At 39.1% G+C, this 20540-nt stretch overlaps 1 protein-coding gene across 1 annotated transcript; it reads left to right on the plus strand.

Annotated features, from left to right (window-relative positions):
- The first annotated feature begins 532 nt into the window (after positions 1-532).
- lman1 (lectin, mannose-binding, 1) lies at positions 533-20540 on the plus strand. The gene is made up of 13 exons (XM_033647390.2): positions 533-793; positions 2110-2264; positions 8201-8308; positions 8714-8775; positions 9142-9241; positions 9428-9551; positions 10584-10642; positions 10822-10954; positions 11142-11329; positions 11704-11783; positions 17450-17612; positions 17704-17828; positions 20009-20540. Exons 1-13 carry the CDS (start codon positions 574-576, stop codon positions 20043-20045), a joined length of 1554 nt encoding a protein of 517 aa, XP_033503281.2. The 5' UTR covers positions 533-573; the 3' UTR covers positions 20046-20540.

The following is a 20540-nucleotide window of genomic DNA, read 5'->3' on the forward strand; positions in this document are numbered from 1 at the left end:
TAGCTTATTACACAATGTATACAAAAACACAGATACACAAAGGGAAAGAGAATATAAGTGTAAGAATAAAAACAAAGGAATAAAAAACACATAGTAGTGAATGGTTGTCTAGGTTTTGCAGTTTAAGGTGATTAAATTAAAGTGAGAGCAGTGCAGGAGTAATGAATACTTTGATATGGATAATATAAATTGCAGTTGAAGATAAATATATGTACAGATACCAGTGCAAATACAGATTGTTCTGCTGTTGTTTTTGGTGGTGTTTTTTTTTTTTTTTGGTAGGGGGTGCTAAAAAGTAAAAACTGTTAAATAAGGAAAATACGTGATGTCTGTATATTTTATTTTATTTTGCAGAAATAAATAAAATATTATTTTGCAGACAACGTGACTTAAGTACAGGAGGCCCCTCTTGACGACCTCAGCTGTACTCTTAAAAAAAAAAAAAAAAAAAAAAACAGGAGAAGAAGAGGAAAACCACCAAAATCACGGACCAATCAGAAAGCGCCCTGTTGGCCCTACAGGCATCCCGTCATGCTCGTGGTCTCAGCGCTACGTCAGCAGTGATACAGAAACATGGCGGTGTCCATAGCACAGCGCCCGGCTGCCAACGCTCATGTGTTGATATTAACTTTTCTCACAACGTTAATATTTCACCGCAGTGTCGCCGACATTGCCGCCGGTGCCTCGACGTCAGAGGAGCCTCCTCACCGCCGCTTCGAGTACAAATACAGCTTCAAAGGACCGCACCTGTCCCAGACCGACGGCAGTATCCCGTTTTGGATCCACACTGGAAGTAAGTTTGTGTCCAGCTGTCAGCATCACAGAGCTGCTGCTTAAACCTGAAACACTCACATATGAAGATGGCACGAGGACAGCTCAGTTTGCGGTTTGTAACCGACGCGTTTCCGCTCAGGATGTTGGGAAATGACAGCTGCTTGCTTCACCTATTCAAAACTGCACCAGACAGTCCACACATGTTAGCAGTGTAGCTTTATGTCAGGCTTATATTCAGCCATGTAAAGACTTGGCTTATTAAATACAGCATGTTACAGGCCGTGACTGTCTGCGAGAGTCTGTGCAGACACATGCCAGTCAAGTGTTGAACTTTCCTCCTGCACAAATGGGCCTTTGGATTCTTGCATCACACAGTGAGCTGCCAGTTGCTGATATGAGCATTCAATAAGCAGCAGCATGAGATTACACTGCATTCCCTTTAAATCAGCATTGACTCAGGGGGCTGTAGCTATAGACTATTAATTTGGTGCTGGTTAATATTTTAGTCACATTTTCCCAAATATGTCAAATATGACACCATAAAGTGTCTTTTGGGGATACTTTCTCTGCCATGTTTGACAGAGAAGAAACACCTCCATAATGAGTGGAACAAGGAGAGAGAGAGAGAGAGATGTGGGCTGGCATAAAAAAGACCAGGGAGGTTTTGATTACATCAGGATGCCCAAAATGTTTGTCCAACCAACAGTACAAAACTTTATATAGCTTACTGTCACATGAGACAAAGAAAAGCCGCAAATCCTCACAATTGAGAAGCCATAACTTGGTAATGTTTTGGGATTTGACTTAAACAGATAATCTAATATTGAGTTAACTATTGTTTAGTTTGTAAAATGTTCAAAAACTGAGACAAAAAAAGTTTCTAAAGCCCTACAGTACATGTCTTCATATTACTTGTTTTGTCTGTCAGAAAAGCAGCAAGTGATACAAATATATTAATAATTAATTATCAAGATCACTGCTGATTTGATTCTTGTTTCAGCACAAGTACACACGTTTATGTGACTCAGAGCGAACTTAGGTTGCACTGACAGATCTAAGGAAGGTATTCTCCAATATGAGAATCAGGTCCTGAGGCAGTTAAAAGATTAAAGAGTAGGCACACCCTGATAATGCTGGCTTGGGATAACAGTATGACATGTTAGCTGGCATTAGCTTTTTCATATTAGCTTTAGTAGAAGAAGGAAACACACAGAAAATGACTACTTCTTTGTTCAATTTTTTTCTTATAAAACATAGCATATGTTGTTGAATTTTGAAATTATGAATTAGTTATGGCACTCTAAATTTTTGCATATTCTCTCCTTTCTATCCCAGATGCTATCCCTAGTGCAGACCAGGTGCGCATTACGCCATCCCTCAGGAGTCAGAGAGGCAGTGTGTGGACGAAAAACAAAGTCAGCTTCGAGCACTGGGAGGCCGAGGTGACCTTCAGAGTATCAGGAAGAGGTCGAATGGGAGCAGACGGTTTGGTAAGGAAGGGTAAAACTTCTGTGTTGGTTAATGAGGCAAACCAGTCTTCTTTTAGGGAGCGTACCACGCCATACAATTGAATAATGGACTTCCAATCGCAATTGTTACTTAAGTTTTGTTTATAATTAATATACGGTAAGTCCAGAACAGTTTGCCCTGCCAGAGAGCGCACTATTACTACTCTATGCATCTATGCTACGGCTGGGTATTAAACCTCAATACTTATTGAACACCAAACAAAATGTGTTTGTAGCTTCTGTAGCTGTGTCTGTATCTTTAACTAAAGTTGATATTGGTCACATTCTGACTTACTTGTGCTTTAGTCAGATTTCCTTATCTTAATTAGTAAACCTGTCTTACTTTAGACTAACAACATGTTTTCCTCAGGCAGAGCAATGAATGAAAAATAGGTTGAAACATGCTAATATTCTCCAAACTCAGGAAGTATTGTTACAGACACTTAAACTTACACTTAATCCACAACCAAACATGCAGTGATATCTAACCTCATAATTGATGAACACACAGAACCTCACTACATGTTGACCATGCTGATGTGAGAAATAAAGATAACCTGTAATGAGAACTGAAAATTTACTTACTCCTGTCCTGTCACAACAGATAAATAAAATGTTACTTATCAGACTATGTTTGACCATTATGGAGAAACTTTAAAGTAAAGGTGCACATCCTGTTTAATGAGGTGTGACATGTCCACAAGGTTAAATGACAAGCGTTTCCATCATAGTCTGTATAATGGATGTAGCTACCTTGACATCTTCTTTTGGTTTGTGGAGTCCCGTTTTGAAGCCTTGAGTTTGGCATTTCGACAGTTGTCATCTTGGTTTTTTGGGGGGCCAGAAGTGACCATATATGGACGAGAGACATCCTTTCACTCAGAGTGGCCTGCCCTTAATTAAGCGTAACGTTAAGACTTTGTAGAATTTAAAGGGTGAGTTATATCAGAATTCTCCCCCTGTAAAGTTTTCATGAATCTGAGGGGCTGTCCACACCAACGCGGGTATTTATAAAACCATGACTCTTTGCTCACGGTTTGGCCTTTCATCCACACGTACCCGCAGTTTTGGGCCCCTGTAACCGGAGTTATTTGTAACCGGATGAACTTTTTGGAAAAGTCCGCTGTCAGCAGTCACATGTGGACAGGATAACCGCAGTTATTTTGTCTCGTCTCCATTGTATGACGTCACAGTGTGCGATGTAAACAGAAAACAGCTGTGTTATTACCCAATCCAGTGTGTGCGAGAGACGATTTGAGGATGGACCTAAACAAAATACTGCTGCTATTTAGCAGCATATCAGCACTTTGTGGCTGTATCATACAACTAACGCTACTCAACCACATCCAGCAACAGAGGTGCAAGAGTGTGCTATTACGGAGACTGCTCCTGCTGCAGAATAGTACGCTTGTTGTTGTTTTTCCGCTAATGACGTTTTACTGCCTTCTGATTGGCTACAATGGCCTTACAGTTAGGAGTTATATTGCCACCTACTGCTTTGGCGTATTACATTGCTTGATAGTGGAATTTGCGGTGTCATGTGGACGGAGGTATTTTTATTACACCACTCGTATGGACGCAGATTTTTTTAAAAACTGGAGGCCAAAAAAGTTCGGTTTTAAAAATACCCGTGCTCGTGTGGACTAGGCCTTAATATCAAATATCAACTATTGCTTTCATAAATATATATTTACTGAAGTGTAATGCAATACACATACAAATGGAAGCTTTCTCATAGGCTTAGAATGATTTCTCTATATATACACAGGCAGGGTGCGGTATGCTGGAGGCTGCCCTCTTGCGTCGCCATATTTGAATACAGTGGCCGAAAGGGATACACGCGCTTCGCCTTTCGCGTTTATCTAGAACTTGCCGTCACTGGAGACAGAGAAGGTAAAGCTCAATCCGGGGCGCTTCTGCGTGAACCTGCTTTGTACTTTTATGATTCTGTTGCACTTTAAATGGAGGACCACACACATGGACAAAACGCGAGTGAATATCGGCGTTGCTTATTCCAGGTGGAAAAAACTCCTGTGGAAGAACACTCTGGAAACGCATATATTATAATTGTACCAACCTATATTTTCCGCACTGTGCCGTGACTATCACATAAAACGTGTTATTTTAACATTACTGTGCTAGTGTTTGCTTGTGTTACCAAAACAATTACAAATAAAACACTCCTAACATAATATTATATCTCACAGATAACCTATATCTCACTGGTAAGCTATAACATATTGTAGGGTCCGCCAGGTCGTGTGGAAAGGATGACGCAGTTATTCGGCAAACCACCGTTTATTACTGAACAGTACAGGTTACTGTTGGCCGTAACTACGCCAGAACAACTAACAAACAAGAATTTAGCTGTAACTCCAACTGTGCACTCCTGCTCTCTAGTGATGTTACAGCTGATACTGCAGTCCCGAGGCCTGTGTCGAGCAAAGGGGGCGTGTCCAAATGAAGCTCGTGTCGAAGCCTGTATCGTTTTTCAGGATATCACGTGACCAAAAACAAACGAGGCCCCGTTTCTCTGGAATCACGTGACTGCCTCGTTGTGTGATTCGAGTCGGGAAATACATAAAGTGTTTTGCGTGATCTGAGGTGATTCTGAAGATCGTTAAGTGCAGAGGATTGAGTGACCCAGTCACACAAGCACTCTAACCTTGTGTGGACACACACATATATATATGTATATATACATATACAGTACAGGCCAAAAGTTTGGACACACCTTCTCATTCAATGCATTTTCTTTATTTTCATGACTATTTACATTGTAGATTCTCACTGAAGGCATCAAAACTATGAATGAACACATGTGGAGTTATGTACTTAACAAAAAAAGGTGAAATAACTGAAAACATGTTTTATATTTTAGTTTCTTCAAAATAGCCACCCTTTGCTCTGATTACTGCTTTGCACACTCTTGGCATTCTCTCCATGAGCTTCAAGAGGTAGTCACCTGAAATGGTTTTCCAACAGTTCCCAGAGGTGTTTAGCACTTGTTGGCCCCTTTGCCTTCACTCTGCGGTCCAGCTCACCCCAAACCATCTGGATTGGGTTCAGGTCCGGTGACTGTGGAGGCCAGGTCATCTGCCGCAGCACTCCATCACTCTCCTTCTTGGTCAAATAGCCCTTACACAGCCTGGAGGTGTGTTTGGGGTCATTGTCCTGTTGAAAAATAAATGATCGTCCAACTAAACGCAAACCGGATGGGATGGCATGTCGCTGCAGGATGCTGTGGTAGCCATGCTGGTTCAGTGTGCCTTCAATTTTGAATAAATCCCCAACAGTGTCACCAGCAAAACACCCCCACACCATCACACCTCCTCCTCCATGCTTCACAGTGGGAACCAGGCATGTGGAATCCATCCGTTCACCTTTTCTGCGTCTCACAAAGACACAGCGGTTGGAACCAAAGATCTCAAATTTGGACTCATCAGACCAAAGCACAGATTTCCACTGGTCTAATGTCCATTCCTTGTGTTTCTTGGCCCAAACAAATCTCTTCTGCTTGTTGCCTCTCCTTAGCAGTGGTTTCCTAGCAGCTATTTGACCATGAAGGCCTGATTGGTGCAGTCTCCTCTTAACAGTTGTTCTAGAGATGGGTCTGCTGCTAGAACTCTGTGTGGCATTCATCTGGTCTCGGATCTGAGCTGCTGTTAACTTGCGATTTCTGAGGCTGGTGACTCGGATGAACTTATCTTCAGAAGCAGAGGTGACTCTTGGTCTTCCTTTCCTGGGTCGGTCCTCATGTGTGCCAGTTTGGTTGTAGCGCTTGATGGTTTTTGCGACTCCACTTGGGGACACATTTAAAGTTTTTGCAATTTTCCGGACTGACTGACCTTCATTTCTTAAAGTAATGATGGCCACTCGTTTTTCTTTAGTTAGCTGATTGGTTCTTGCCATAATATGAATTTTAACAGTTGTCCAATAGGGCTGTCGGCTGTGTATTAACCTGACTTCTGCACAACACAACTGATGGTCCCAACCCCATTGATAAAGCAAGAAATTCCACTAATTAACCCTGATAAGGCACACCTGTGAAGTGGAAACCATTTCAGGTGACTACCTCTTGAAGCTCATGGAGAGAATGCCAAGAGTGTGCAAAGCAGTAATCAGAGCAAAGGGTGGCTATTTTGAAGAAACTAGAATATAAAACATGTTTTCAGTTATTTCACCTTTTTTTGTTAAGTACATAACTCCACATGTGTTCATTCATAGTTTTGATGCCTTCAGTGAGAATCTACAATGTAAATAGTCATGAAAATAAAGAAAACGCATTGAATGAGAAGGTGTGTCCAAACTTTTGGCCTGTACTGTATGTGTGTGTGTGTATGCACTTTATTGATACACCACGTTCAGGATAGATTCATTTCATCTGGCTTTACAATACTTCATAGGGGGATTCTGACATAATCATCATCATTAAGCATCATTATGTGTATGCCAGATCCACTGACATGTAGCCCACATGTAATATCACAGTAGGACTGCTGTACATCAAATGACCAGCAGATGTCAGTACTCCTAAATGAGCTGTTAAACGGGGCTTTGTGTGATCGGCCTTTTGGCGAAGCAATCCGCCTGAAAGATTCGACACATTCACGGGGCTTCATCACACCATCACTACTGCTCTCTCCTCCAGCTCGCTCATACACACACCAGCACGCGCACTCACACAGCTCTCATCCCCGTCACACTCGCACCCCGCACCCCTGCCTATACTCATTCAATCCCAAACATGCCATTAACTCACAGAACATTGACATTATAACAGAACATTTACTGCAGGGTCGCTACAATATCATAACATGGTTTAGATTCCTAAATAAATATTCACCTCATCGCTAGATAGGCCTGCTCTTGAAAAACTTGAAAAACTCATGGATGATGCCATCTCTGTCTGCGTAAGGCTTTCTGTCCTACGAGGCCACCGTCACTTACCTGACGGGAGGGGTGAGCGAGTGAGCGCGAGTGAGGCCTGCAATCTAGAATTTGACCGCTGATGTCACTGTTACTCACCATTTTTACACACTGAGGCTTTAAATTAGCTATATGGACCAAAATTGTTTTCTTGTTCCAGGCTGTAAACATTTCTGCTGTAAAGTTGGGCATGAAAACGGGGGAATATGGGGATTCACTCGCTTCTGAAGCCAGCCTCAAGTGGCCATGCGAGAAACTGCAGTTTTTGGCACTCAGATGTTTGCTTCATTTTTTAGCTCTGGAGGTTGCCGCTTGGTTTCCGTACCTGACACAAGAACTGTTGTGAACAGCATGATGATGTTTAAAACTGTACATTTTTTTATAACATTTTAGGTGTACATGTAGTTGTTGAAAATTAGCAATAGCTATGAACTCTCAACTCTGTGCAACACATCAGTCTCATACTCTGTATTGGTATGTCTGCGTCACTACTTCTCTTTTTTAAACGTTCAGACAGTACTAGTAGCCTGACACCAGGCAGACAAAGGCAAACAGTCAAGAAAATACTTGAAGATATTTACTGCCGTCATCTCCTATCGATTGAAGGCCCCTGAATCCATACAAATCAAAAGCATATGATGGCAGACTCTGTGATATCGGCAAATATCCTGTCATATTGTCTAAAGAATCAATATAATATGGTATCAACCCCATCACATGGGTGCATACACAAGAATTGATTTGTGCCACATATAGTTTGAGGATTTAAAGTGCATTTTATGACATTGTTTTGCTGTAGATATAGTTAAAACACACCTGGACAACATTGATGACTGCAAATCCATTCACAGCCGTGTTATAACTGTTGACCTGACCTAACTTTTTCGACAGGAGAGAAACCAAAGAGGCAAATCAAAAAACAATCACAAAATGTTGTAAAGGATGCTACAACAAACTAATATTTGTACCACATTGTCTTTGTCTACCAGGCTGTGTGGTTCACTACATCACAAGGCCTCGACGGTCCAGTGTACGGTGCTGCCGACCAGTGGAATGGAGTTGGAATCTTCTTTGACTCTTTTGACAACGACGGGAAGGTTGGTGTATATTGATTAGACATAACTATCAATGATTGTATGTTTCCAGCAGTGGTCAGCATCATACCTATTAGTTTTGGGTCATTTTGGTGGTTAAAAAACGTGAAAACATATATACATGTCTTCCTTTCTCTTTTGTTGAAACCTGTGAGGTTTTAATTTGTTTAAATGTTTGTGTTAATTTAAATAGTTTTACATGTTTGTTCTTTTATCTATATGTTTTACAAGTAGATAAATGGATCACTCTCATATAAAAACAAATATTATAATATTATAAAACAATATTTATTTCAGGTATGGGATTGACATTTGTGAATGAGATTACCTAAAATCAGAGCCACCTCTGGGCTTCAGATGAAAAATAGGATTAATGTGTTTCCTTGTTTTCTTCCATCTTTATTCCAGAAAAATAACCCTGCCATAGTTATTGTGGGAAACAATGGAAACCTTATTTATGACCATCAGAAGTAAGTAAACATTTCTTTTGCTTTGCTCTGATGTCATCACCAACTCAAATTTTAACAACTTAAAGGAGATTAGGAAATATGATTATATTTGCTTGGAAAGTAAATAATCCTCTTTCCTAATCTCTGCGGGCCGGTGAAAGCTTTAAATCACTTTTTCAATGCCATTTCAGTCTGTCTTAGAATTTCACACTGTTTACTGGACCACAACAAGTGTTTACAAAAACATACATGGGCATTAATGTTATTCACTTATTTAATAAGCTCTAATCACACTGTATTTTCCCTGCTCATGTGTAGTGTTCATGTGGAGCGCAGAACTGTGTATAGATGAATGTAATGGTTATATTTTTTGTTGTTTTGATCCAGTGACGGCACCACACAAGCTCTCGGCACATGTTTACGAGACTTCCGCAACAAACCCTATCCTGTCAGAGCCAAAATAACGTACTACAAGAAGACGCTGACGGTAGGAGAAACATTAATAAACACAAATTATTACCTGCATATATGAAACTGTATATGAAGAGAAAAATACGCTTCTACCTCATTAACAACATCATGTCACTGATGTCATAAAACACATCATGTCTGATGATCAGCACAGTCAGTGGTTTTTAGTTTAGCTGCATCACTTGTTCATGTTCCTCCTCAGGTGATGATCAACAATGGTTTCACTCCAGACAAAGAGGACTTTGAGTTCTGCACAAAGGTAGACAACATGATCATTCCCAGCGAAGGCTTCTTTGGCATTTCAGCTGCCACTGGAGGTTTAGCAGGTATTATTATTATTATTGTTGTTATTATTATTATAATATTTTATATTTTAAAAACCTTTAAAGGGACAGTGAATTGCAGAGTGTTGGAGCCATCAGCTGTACAGATGTCTACCTTCTCTCCAATATAATGGAACATAATATAATGGAACTAGATGGCACTCAGCTTGTGGTGCTCAAAGTACCCAAAAAAAATCTGAAAAACTCAACAGCAATGTCTCTTTCCAGAAATCATGACCCAGTTACTCAAGATAATCCACAGACCTTGTTGTGAGCAGTTTCATGTAGGAACTTTTTTTCTTTCTACTGAACTACACCCACCAACCATATCACAGTGCAGAAGGAAGTGTGCATCTACTCATGGACAAGAGGCTCTTGTTCTTGACTGCACGAGATGTAAACATTAATGTTAAAACAAAATGTCTTCTTTGGTTCAGCTGTTACATTAGCTAACTCAGTGTTGCTAGGTGAGCTAGCAGTAGATGCACACTTCCTTCTGTGCTGTGATACTGTTGGTGGTTGTAGTTCGGTAGAAAGAAAGTAGTTCCTACATGAAACTGCTCACAACATGGTCTGCTTTGAGCACCACAAGCCAAGTGCCATCTTGTTCCATTATATTTGATGGAAGGCAGACATCTCTACAGTTGATATTTTCACCACTCAGCAACTCACACCAAAACAATCTAGACTGATAAATATTTGGGGTGAACTGTCCCTTTAAAGTTGTGAGTTTCTCTGTTGTCCTCTAACTAAAACTCTACTGTCCCTCTTTAACCAATCAGAAAGCAGTCTAGTTTAAGTGACTGAGCAGAAATGCAAAATTATTTTTCATATATCATCAGGGGTGGAGACAAAAACTGATTTGAGGTTATTTCACAGTAACCTTCCCAGTAGGACTGTTAACTTTTAAGTCATGCCCGTCTCTCTCCTCATCTTACCTCCTTATTACCTTGTTATGCAGTAATGTAAAGGGCTGCTATAGTTGAAAGTATGTTTGTCTGTTGTAATTTTCTTTTTCTTTCTCTCCTCCCTCAGACGACCACGATGTTTTGTCCTTCTTGCTGTTCAGACTCACAGAGCCAGGCCAGCAGCCGGTAACTCCATTTTCCTAGAGCTCCTCATACTTTTCACAATCCTGTGTGTGCAGTTCACTTCCCTGTAGCTGTGTGTCTCTATGTGCGCATGCATGCATGTGCACCACATAGCCTGAGCACGGCCTCTATTGAGTTCAGAGAGGGTTTTTCTTTTTTTTTTTTTGTCTCTCCCACTGAAGCCCCCACCTGAGTCTGAGATTCCTAAAGAAGAGAAGGACAAGTACCAGGAGGAATTTCAGAACTTCCAGCAAGAGCTCGACAAAAAGAAAGAGGAGTTTCAGAAAGAGCACCCAGACGTCCAGGGAGAGCCAAGTTAGTTTTCTAAAACCAAAACTGACCATTAAGAGAACCATGACATTTTTTTATTTTATATTTTACTGTTATATAATCTGAACAAACCACGTTAAATTGTATTTATTCAAAGACACATCTGTATGCCCAAACAAAATACCTCATGAAAGTTTTGATTTCATTAATTGTTTCTTTATATCCTCTGCAGTTGAGGACTTGTACGAGAGCGTGAATGACCGGGAGATCCGTCAGGTGTTTGAAGGCCAGAACCGGATCCACCTGGAGATCAAACAGCTCCACCGGCAACTCGCTATGATCCTGGACGAGCAGCGCCGATATGTCTCTGTTATCACTGATGAGGTCGCCAAGAAGGGGACGAATGCTGAGTCGGGACAGGTGAGCGTGTCATTGCCAAGAGATGTGTTTACAGCAGATGCACACAGCAATGAGTGCAGGATTTATAAAGCATTTAACTTTTCACAGATGTAGTGATCTCATTAATAGTCAGTGGTTTTCTTTCTACAAGGCTTTGATTAATTTCCAGTCATTTTGTTGATTTGTCAAAATGTACTGGAATCATAAGAGCCCACCGCTGACTTGCTCAAACAAATCATCAACATAAAGCATTTACTTCAGTGTCATGTCTGTGTACTCCTGCTGTTTTTATGACAGGTTATCAAAACTAATAAAACTTTTTTTATGACAGCTTTATCAAACGTCAACACTGGAGTGTTTAACCTTCAGACCTTTATGTTGTATTTGTCTTGTAGCTGGATGCTACAGGTCAACAACAGTTGGGCTCAGTCCTAGCCAACCAGCATGAGGTCCTTAAAAATCTGAATGAGCTGAGGTAAGTAACAACAGTGTCATTGTTGTTGACGTTTTGTCAGTCTCAAAAACTAGCTGTTGTTTTTGCAACAGACATAAAGAGAGATCTGTGATACTCCAGAAAAACAAGGGAAATCCTGGTGGTTAAATCCCTCAAATCATATTTAATCTCAGGATGCAGTGGCTGCGACATCACAGGTGTCTGCCAGCCTGATAATCCAGCTGCAGTGACGATCAGTCACATGCACGTGCACACACGCCATAGGCCTCAGCACTAAATGAGATAATCATCACACTGCCTTGATCTCAGCTGAAAACCAGGACTACACTGGACTTCTTTGCAGACGCTCGGATGTATTCTCAGACAGTTTATTAACAGCCTAAAAATTGTGGCCAGGAAGGAGAAGGCGACTCATTTTTTAAGGGGACTTATTTATACTCATTTTCAGGTTCATACTTGTATTTAAGAAGATATACTTTATTAATCCCTGAGAAGAAATCAATTTTTTTCACTTTGTTATCACACAGGCCCGAAATACACACATGCACAAACAGGATCTTTTACATTTATTAAACGGAGAGATGCCAGAGCGAGGGGGCTGCCCATGTACAGGTGCCCCGAGCAATTGCCCAGGAGGTGAACTGGCCCCTCAGCTACCAGTCCACACTCCATATTTGGTCTAGATGGGGACTTGAGCTGGCAACCCTCCAGTTCCTGACCCAAGTCCCTATGGACTGAGCTACTGTCGCCCATTTAAGGTTTCTACTGGAACAGGTTTTCATGTTACATTTATTGTTCAAAAAACACTTTATTTCCTCATATTGTCTGTGCTGGAACACCTGTATTCACCTTCTGTCTGAAATGCTCCATTTTAGTGCCTGTCTCTTTAAGCCCAGTTTGATCTGATAGGTCAGCGTTTCCATGTCTTCTGTATCATGGCACCTCTGCACCCTCATTGTAGCCTGCGGCCCCCAGGAAGTGTGCCAGGCTTTGAACCCAATTTTTGTTGTGGCCAAACAGTGGAATTACATCTGTTACTTGGTGCCCTGTGACTCCAAAAAGACTTTTTCCCATTAACTTACATGGCCAAAGAGACGTCTGTTAATCAGTGGATGCATTTTTTATGACTAGTTTTACTATCAGGATTTGATCCATTCCGTCCAATAATATTTCGAGCGTCCAGAAGAGCCACAAGACTAAATCATTGTATCGTCATTCAAGTTAGCAGAGCACTAAAGGGAAAGCTGGCTCGGACAGTTGAAGATCCTAGTGCGTTCGCTCTGTGGGCCACACGGTTTGGAAGCACTCAGTTAATTTTATACTAGCAGTCATACTTTTTCGGCTTCATGGGCCACTGAGCAACTTTTTATAGGAATGAAGGGGACCCTGCCTCTAATGCTGTATCCAGTTCTCTTTATGCGTCCATATTGTAGCCGGGGAATCGACTGGAACGGAGAATAGCGGCACTTCCTACTGTCAAATATTACATCTAAAAGCTTCTAATATGATCAGAATATGATCTGAAATCAGGAAGAAATTTACAATGTCAGCAACGAAGCATACATGTTTCCCTGACATTAGCATGTAGCTACATGTAGCAGTGAAGGCTACGTGATGTAAACACTTGCAGTATCGTGCCTGGAGCAGAAGACAATATAAAGAAATCTGGCACACTATGACATCATATTGTAGCCTAAGTACAAAGAACAATTGGAAACAGTATTCAGAACGGTCTGAAGCCTGACGTTTTTGCTCACAGGGATTATTTTTTTTACGTACGTTTACCTCATATGAAACTTTTTTAATATGAACATCCGACATTCATTCATTCATTTATCATCCGTAACCGCTTATCCTGTCGAGGGTCATCGGGGGCTGGAGCCTGACAGCGGGCGAGAGGTGGGGTACACCCTGGACAGGTCGCTAGACTATCACAAGGCTAACACATAGAGACAGACAACCATTCACACACACGTCAACACCTACGGGTGATTTATAGTCACTAATTAACCTGCATGTCTTTGGTCTGTGGGAGAAAACCCACACTGACACGAGGAGAACGTAGATACTCCACATACGAGGGCCCCAGCTGGCTGGTGGATTTAAACCTGGAATACTCTTTCTGTGAGGCAGTGGTGCTAACCACTGCACCCCCGGGCCACCATATTCCAACAATATACAGAAAAGCATAAAAAGGCCCCTTTAAAAGATACCATCTCCCAATTAATAAGAATTCTGTGTTGCTAGGACACACAGCATGATAGGTGTGGTAATATCCAGCTGTAAACTTTTCTTCTTCTTCGGTGATAGAAATGTTGTCTTCACCACTCTCAGATGACAGCATGAACAGGCTGTTAATGCTCACATAATACAGCTTAAGAGATTTTGTGATGGTGTGCCTTCCATGACTGTTTGATTTTGGTACTTATAGTAAGTAAGCCTGATTAGGTGTTCAGATTGTAATATTTTGATGTTTAGTGCTTGGTTCTGATGCTTCTGTAAGGTGCTTGAAGGCTTAGTCATTGTGAGCACGCAACAGATTTAACAACAACGTCTTCTTCAGAACCCTTCTTTTAAATTTGTGAGGAGATTTTAATGAATAACAATAATTGAGTTCTGAGTTATCCAACATCGCCTTTTTGACTCTGGTGTTCTTTAAAAACCAACCATCAAGACAAAGAGTGGGTTAATTTATAGTGACGTCACATTTGTCCAGTGGCCACAGTTTGATTGTGCGTCTTAATTTGAACACACCATCTGCATTAAGACTTAATCAGAATCACAAGATATTAAAGATTTTATTTTATGTAACATTAATCTCTTAGTCTCATGTATCATAAAAGAAGCAAGCTGTTTATATGCCCTAAATCCAACAGGACATTCATCCTCAGATGATTTTGCATACATGATTTTCTTTATTATATTGCTGACCCATAACTCACATGGACCCAGACTCTCACTTACAATGTGTCTCATTTGCTAATTCGGCTCTTCTGTAAGTGAATTATATTGTATGTACGGCAGGGAAAGACGGAGTTTCTGTAATGCTTCACATTGAAGAAGCACATTATCAGAGGTGCACAGGAGTAAGCTGATTGACACAGTAAATAAGTTGAGACGGCGTCAAAAGGCTGCAGCTGCTCCTCCTAATGTGCTAATGTGAGCGACTGATCTGTATTACTTTATAGATTAAGCTCTCAGTTTATCCTGGCCCGTCTTTTAAACACAGAGTTTATGATAGGACTTCACGGCAGACTCCAAGGAGGGCTTTCAGCTCATAAATGGGTCACTTGTAGCAGATGAAGATTAGATGTAGGCTTTAATAAATGCTCACTTACTTTCTCCAGGGAGATGTTTTTCCCCTCTTCCTGAAACAAATTAGATTTTGTTTATATGTCATCCCTGTCCGGCCCCTCCAGACCTCAGCCATGTGGCCGAGCAAGAAAAGGCCACCATCTTAGCACCATTTTGTCCTTATCAGATTAGTAGTCTTTAAATACATCTGTCATACGCAGGCAAAACATGGCTTACCTCCAATTGATTTCTTGTCACAATCCTCCCCTCGGGGCCTTTCTACTTACGCCGCTGGAATTCCTTTCATTTGTCAAGTCACTTTTTTCCTTCGTAATCGTCTTAGATGTGTTTAAGATGATAAGGGGAACTTATTGCTTTCTCCCTGTAAGTAATCAACTTTAAGAAATTACATTTTGTTGAGAAATATGATCCAGGCTTAGACGTCTTCATTCTCTTCTGAGACACACTGGACTGTGCTTCATCTGCTGATGAAATTGAAAGTGAAGAAACAGATTTGCAGTTTTGACATTTTATTACTGGCGAGCCGTGACAGTGAATGATGCATGGACAAATAGTGACTCCAAGAGAGACAGTCAAACACATAAACCTTCCTAAGTGGGTCCAGTGACGCAGGATAAAGCAGCATTGCTGCATTCAAGTGCTCCTCAGATTGTTCAGTTTCCCGAGTTGGGAAGTCTTTCTTCCAACTTTGCTGTGTTCATGAACTTTAAGTTGTTATATGGAAACAACATGGATGCTGCAAAGAGGATGTATTGTATTTTATTGCTCAGATCATTTAAACAACACATTGTAATTTAAGCTTCAAACTGTTATCAGAGTGATCTTGTCCCAGACTTGTTGCTGAACTAGTACATCTTTTCTAACATATCTAGATCTACTCTACATGGACAGCAGCTAACGGTTACAACCTAATACCATATTACAAAATACATAAAAGCAAAACGTTGGCATGCGATATATGAATCAGTTAAGAGATTATTACCATCAATGATTTATTTCCGTCTGCCAAGTTTCTGCATATATGACGTCAACTCATGTACCAAAGTTTCATCAACTTCTCGAGTTGTTGTTCCAACTTGAGGAGGCTTTCACTCATTTTTTAGATTATGAATTATGATTATCATTCTGAACGGGTCAACTTGCATCATCTGAAACCACAAATTGTCTTTTTTTTTGGTATGTTTAAATAATTTTTAACATGTTCATTAGTGAGTGTTAGAGGTGCGGCTAAGATTTTTTTTTTTTTTTTTTTTCTGAATTTTGGACAAAGCCAGCTAGCTGTTTCCCTGTTTACAGTCTTTATGCTAAGATAAGGTAACTGGCTGTAGCCTCATATTTAACTGACAGACAGGGTGGTATCAATGGTCTCAGTTTGGAAAGACACAAAGCTTCTTGACTCTACTCTCCCAAAGAAAACGTATAATAAGTTCACAATAACTGAATTTATTTAAGGTTGTTTTTTTTGAGTTCCTCCCTTTTTCCAACGTAACCATCTCTATTCAGCTATTCAACACTCCTATTTTTGTACAGGCAATTTAATATTCCCGCAGTTGTGATCTTGACCTGTTGTGAAAATTCGGAGTCCTCTTAAGACAGAGACAAGACAGAGTAAAAATGTGGTCGAGTCTGACCTTCAAAAAGCAGGCTGATTTCGCGTACTACAACACTTTTGTGAAGAGCAGACTGATTTTTTTTTTTTTTTTTTGGGTGTTTTATTTAGTTAAACAAAGACAGTCAAAACAACAGTTCAGTGCCCAGCTTTCTCTGCCCTCTCAGGCCCTACCCCCCACAACAACCCTCCACCCCATGGCACAAGTGATATTAATAAATAAAATTTAAGAGAAACAAAATGCGCAGATAAATTATTATTTTATTTTTTTTACTATTTTTTATTTCATCTTTAGCATCATGACCAGACTCTGGATTCCTGTTAGCGCCACTCTGTGATCTGTTTCTTAACCTCCTGTACTTGTAATCTGTTGTAAGAACATGTTTTTATAAGGGATTAATTCAGCAATCATGACCTCTTTTATCAGATGGTAATTTTGTGTTTTTCAAACTTTGAGAATATGTAGCCTCCAGTGAATGGGGATTAAAAGATTAATTTCGGACAATTTGTATTACTGTCAATAAATGATACCACACAGCATATTTACTGTACATCATGTTTCCCAACATGGATTCACTCAGCACACAGGTCACATTGTCAAAGTAAATGTCTGGACTATGTTGCAGAGATATTTATTTGGTATTAAAAGGCTGTGGCAGTAAATATTGTTCCTGGCAGTCCTTTGGGGGAAGCAGTTGCAGTATTAATGTTTTTGCACAGTGCTTCTGCAGGGACTCAGTGTGTCTTCTCTTTGTTGCTGCAGAAACTCCTTCTATGAGTCGCTGAAACAGATCGGCTCAGTGCAACACCAGGGTAACACAGGTGGGATGGGAACATACGAGACCATGCAGCACTTCAACGACATCAAGGAACATCTGCACACGGTCAAAAGGGACGTGGAGCACCTGGTTCAGCGTAGTGCTCAGGTATGGATCAGAGAGACGAACTTCTTATGAAGCAGTTGAGAAAGTAGATCAGACATGACTGAATTTTGTGTATGTGTGTTTTCATTCACAGAACCCTGCTGAGAAGGCCTTTAAGTGCCCTGAGGTGCCTCCCATGCCTTCCTGCTTATCGACTGTTCATTTTGCAATCTTCATCGTGGTCCAGTCAGTCCTGTTCTTCTGCTACATCATGTACAAGTAAGACATTGTTGTTTTTATTTGACAATAAGAGTCCTCGAGAATTTTAACAACTCTCTCACCAGACTCGGCATCAGCTTTATTTGCAAAGTATATGAACGCATACATACATATTTGTTGTACTTGATGTATTTATCGAAATAGAAATAAAGCTAAAAAAAACAAAACAATAAAAAAACAACAAAGCTGGACAAAAGTAAACAAACATTTAGCTATCCTGTAAATTATTGGTGAAAATAAATCAGTAAATATACAAACTATATATATTTATCTAAACAATATAACAATGGCCAACAGCATACAGATTCTATAAGTCGGACTTGTATGCCTGATGCTATGTTACATGTGTCAGTCTTTGTGGAGCTGGACGCACATGCACAAAGCTCATTTTCACTCACAGGTAGCTTTGAAGGGAAGTAGACACATCTTAATATCCGGTTGCATATTGATAGTTGTGTCCGCTCCACCTGTCAAATAGAATGACAGTTAAGACCAAGTACAACACCAACATTATGATTTTTTTTTTTTCATACTCAAACATGACTTTAATTTTTTTTATAACTAACCATACTAGCTTTATATTTTTTTTTAATACTAAGACTTTTTATGATATTACTTTATAATGGCATTTTTATGACATACTATACAAGAACTTAATGACATTTTTTATGATTTTCACATGTTATACTATGACGTTTTAAAATGATATTTCTGACATACTGTACTATGACTTTTTATAGCATTGTTATGACATACTATACTATGACAGTTTTATGATTTTTATAACATATACCATGACAGTTTTATGGTTTTGGATGACAAACTATACTATGACTGTTTTATTTCATGACTTTGGACGACATACTATACTATGACTTTTTTTTTATTACTTTGGACGACATGCTATACTATGACTTTTTTTTTATTACTTTGGAAGACATGCTATACAATGACTTTTTTTCATGAATTTGAACCACATGCTATACTCTGACTTTTTTCATGATTTGAATGATGTGCTATACTATGACTTTTTTTCATGGTTTTGGACGACATACTATACTATGACTTTTTTTCATATTTTTTAGTGACATACTCTACCATGACTTTAAGTCATGGTTTTGGACAATATATTACATTGTGTCGTTTTTTCAATTTTTTTTTTGGACGACATACTATACTATGACTGTTTCATGGTTTTGGAAACATGCTTTACCATGACTTTTTTCATGATTTTCGACGACATTCTATACTATGATTTTTTTATTTTTTTTAATGATTTTGGATAACATGACTTTTTTTTTTTTTTTTTTGATGATGATTTTGGACAACATACTATGACTTTTTTTCATGATTTTGGATGTCATACTTCACTATGACTGTTTTTCATGATTTTGACAACATACTATACCATAACATTTCTTTTAATTTAATGACATACTGTACTATGATGGTTTCATCATTTTTATGACATAGTATACTATGACAGGTTTATGCTTTTCATGACATACTATGACAGTTTCATGATTTTTATGACACACTATACATTGACACTTTATGATTTAATATCACATACTATGTTATGACTTTTTAGTGGCATACTGTACTACGATTTCTTTATGGCATTGTTATGACATACTGTGACATTTTTTATGAATTTTCATGACATTTCAATTATATTTTTATGTCATACACTACTGTGACTTTATATTTTTTTATGCCATACCATGCTTTTTAAAAAGATTTTTATAACAACCTATACTATGTCATTTCCCTAGACATTTTTTTAAGTATTATATTATGTAGTTTGTTTTATGACTTTTTGGTGACATTATTACAGCTTTTGTGGCATACTGCACCATTACTGCTACTTTTACTACTACTTTTTATGACACGTTATGCTAAGACATTTTTGTGACCTGAACACATCACTTATTATAATTCAGTGATATTCCACACTGTATATTATTCTGTAATGGGTCATTCTGGAAAATGATTGTTTTTACTTTTGGTACTTGGAACAAGTATATTTTGTTGCTTACCGTTTTATACTTTTAATTAACTTTGAATGCAGGATGTTAATTTGTAACTACACACACTGGTATTGCTACTTTTACTTAAGTAAAATATCTGATTACCTTTTCACCACTCTAATGCTTTGTGTCTCTCCTTTTGTCTTTTAGAAGTCAACAAGAAGCAGCAGCAAAGAAGTTCTTTTGATGAAATGCTTTTCTGAAAAGAAAGTGTGTAAATTAGGGAATGTCCATTTTGGTAATTTTTTTCTTTGGTTTGATCATTTTCAGATTGTAAGTTATTATACTTGAAAATTTGGTTTTGCTAGAGAAGTTTGTTTTAATTGCAGATTTTTAATTTGATCAGTAAAATGTTGTGTATGACTGCTAGTGTGAGACTTCTGGATTTCCAACATGGTGTAACATGTTCCTGACAGTATTTTTGGTTGGTCAGATTCTTTTTTTTATTTTGTTTTCAAAATATGAAATCTGTCCCCAGTCCCATTCCATGCAACTGAACTGACAACAACAACAAAAAACCTGTGTTTTGAAATGTGCAATTTTGTATAAAATAATGCTGAACATTTGGTGATGAAAACTCAGAGCAGATGTCTGCTTCTGTTCATCTGTTTTGATCGGGTCAAACATGTCAGAATCTGACATATCCTTTACATGAACAATTTACATAAACAGAAAACCCAAA

Source organism: Epinephelus lanceolatus, chromosome 19 (genome assembly GCF_041903045.1).
Source record: "Epinephelus lanceolatus isolate andai-2023 chromosome 19, ASM4190304v1, whole genome shotgun sequence".
In the NCBI taxonomy this organism is placed as follows: domain Eukaryota; kingdom Metazoa; phylum Chordata; class Actinopteri; order Perciformes; family Serranidae; genus Epinephelus; species Epinephelus lanceolatus.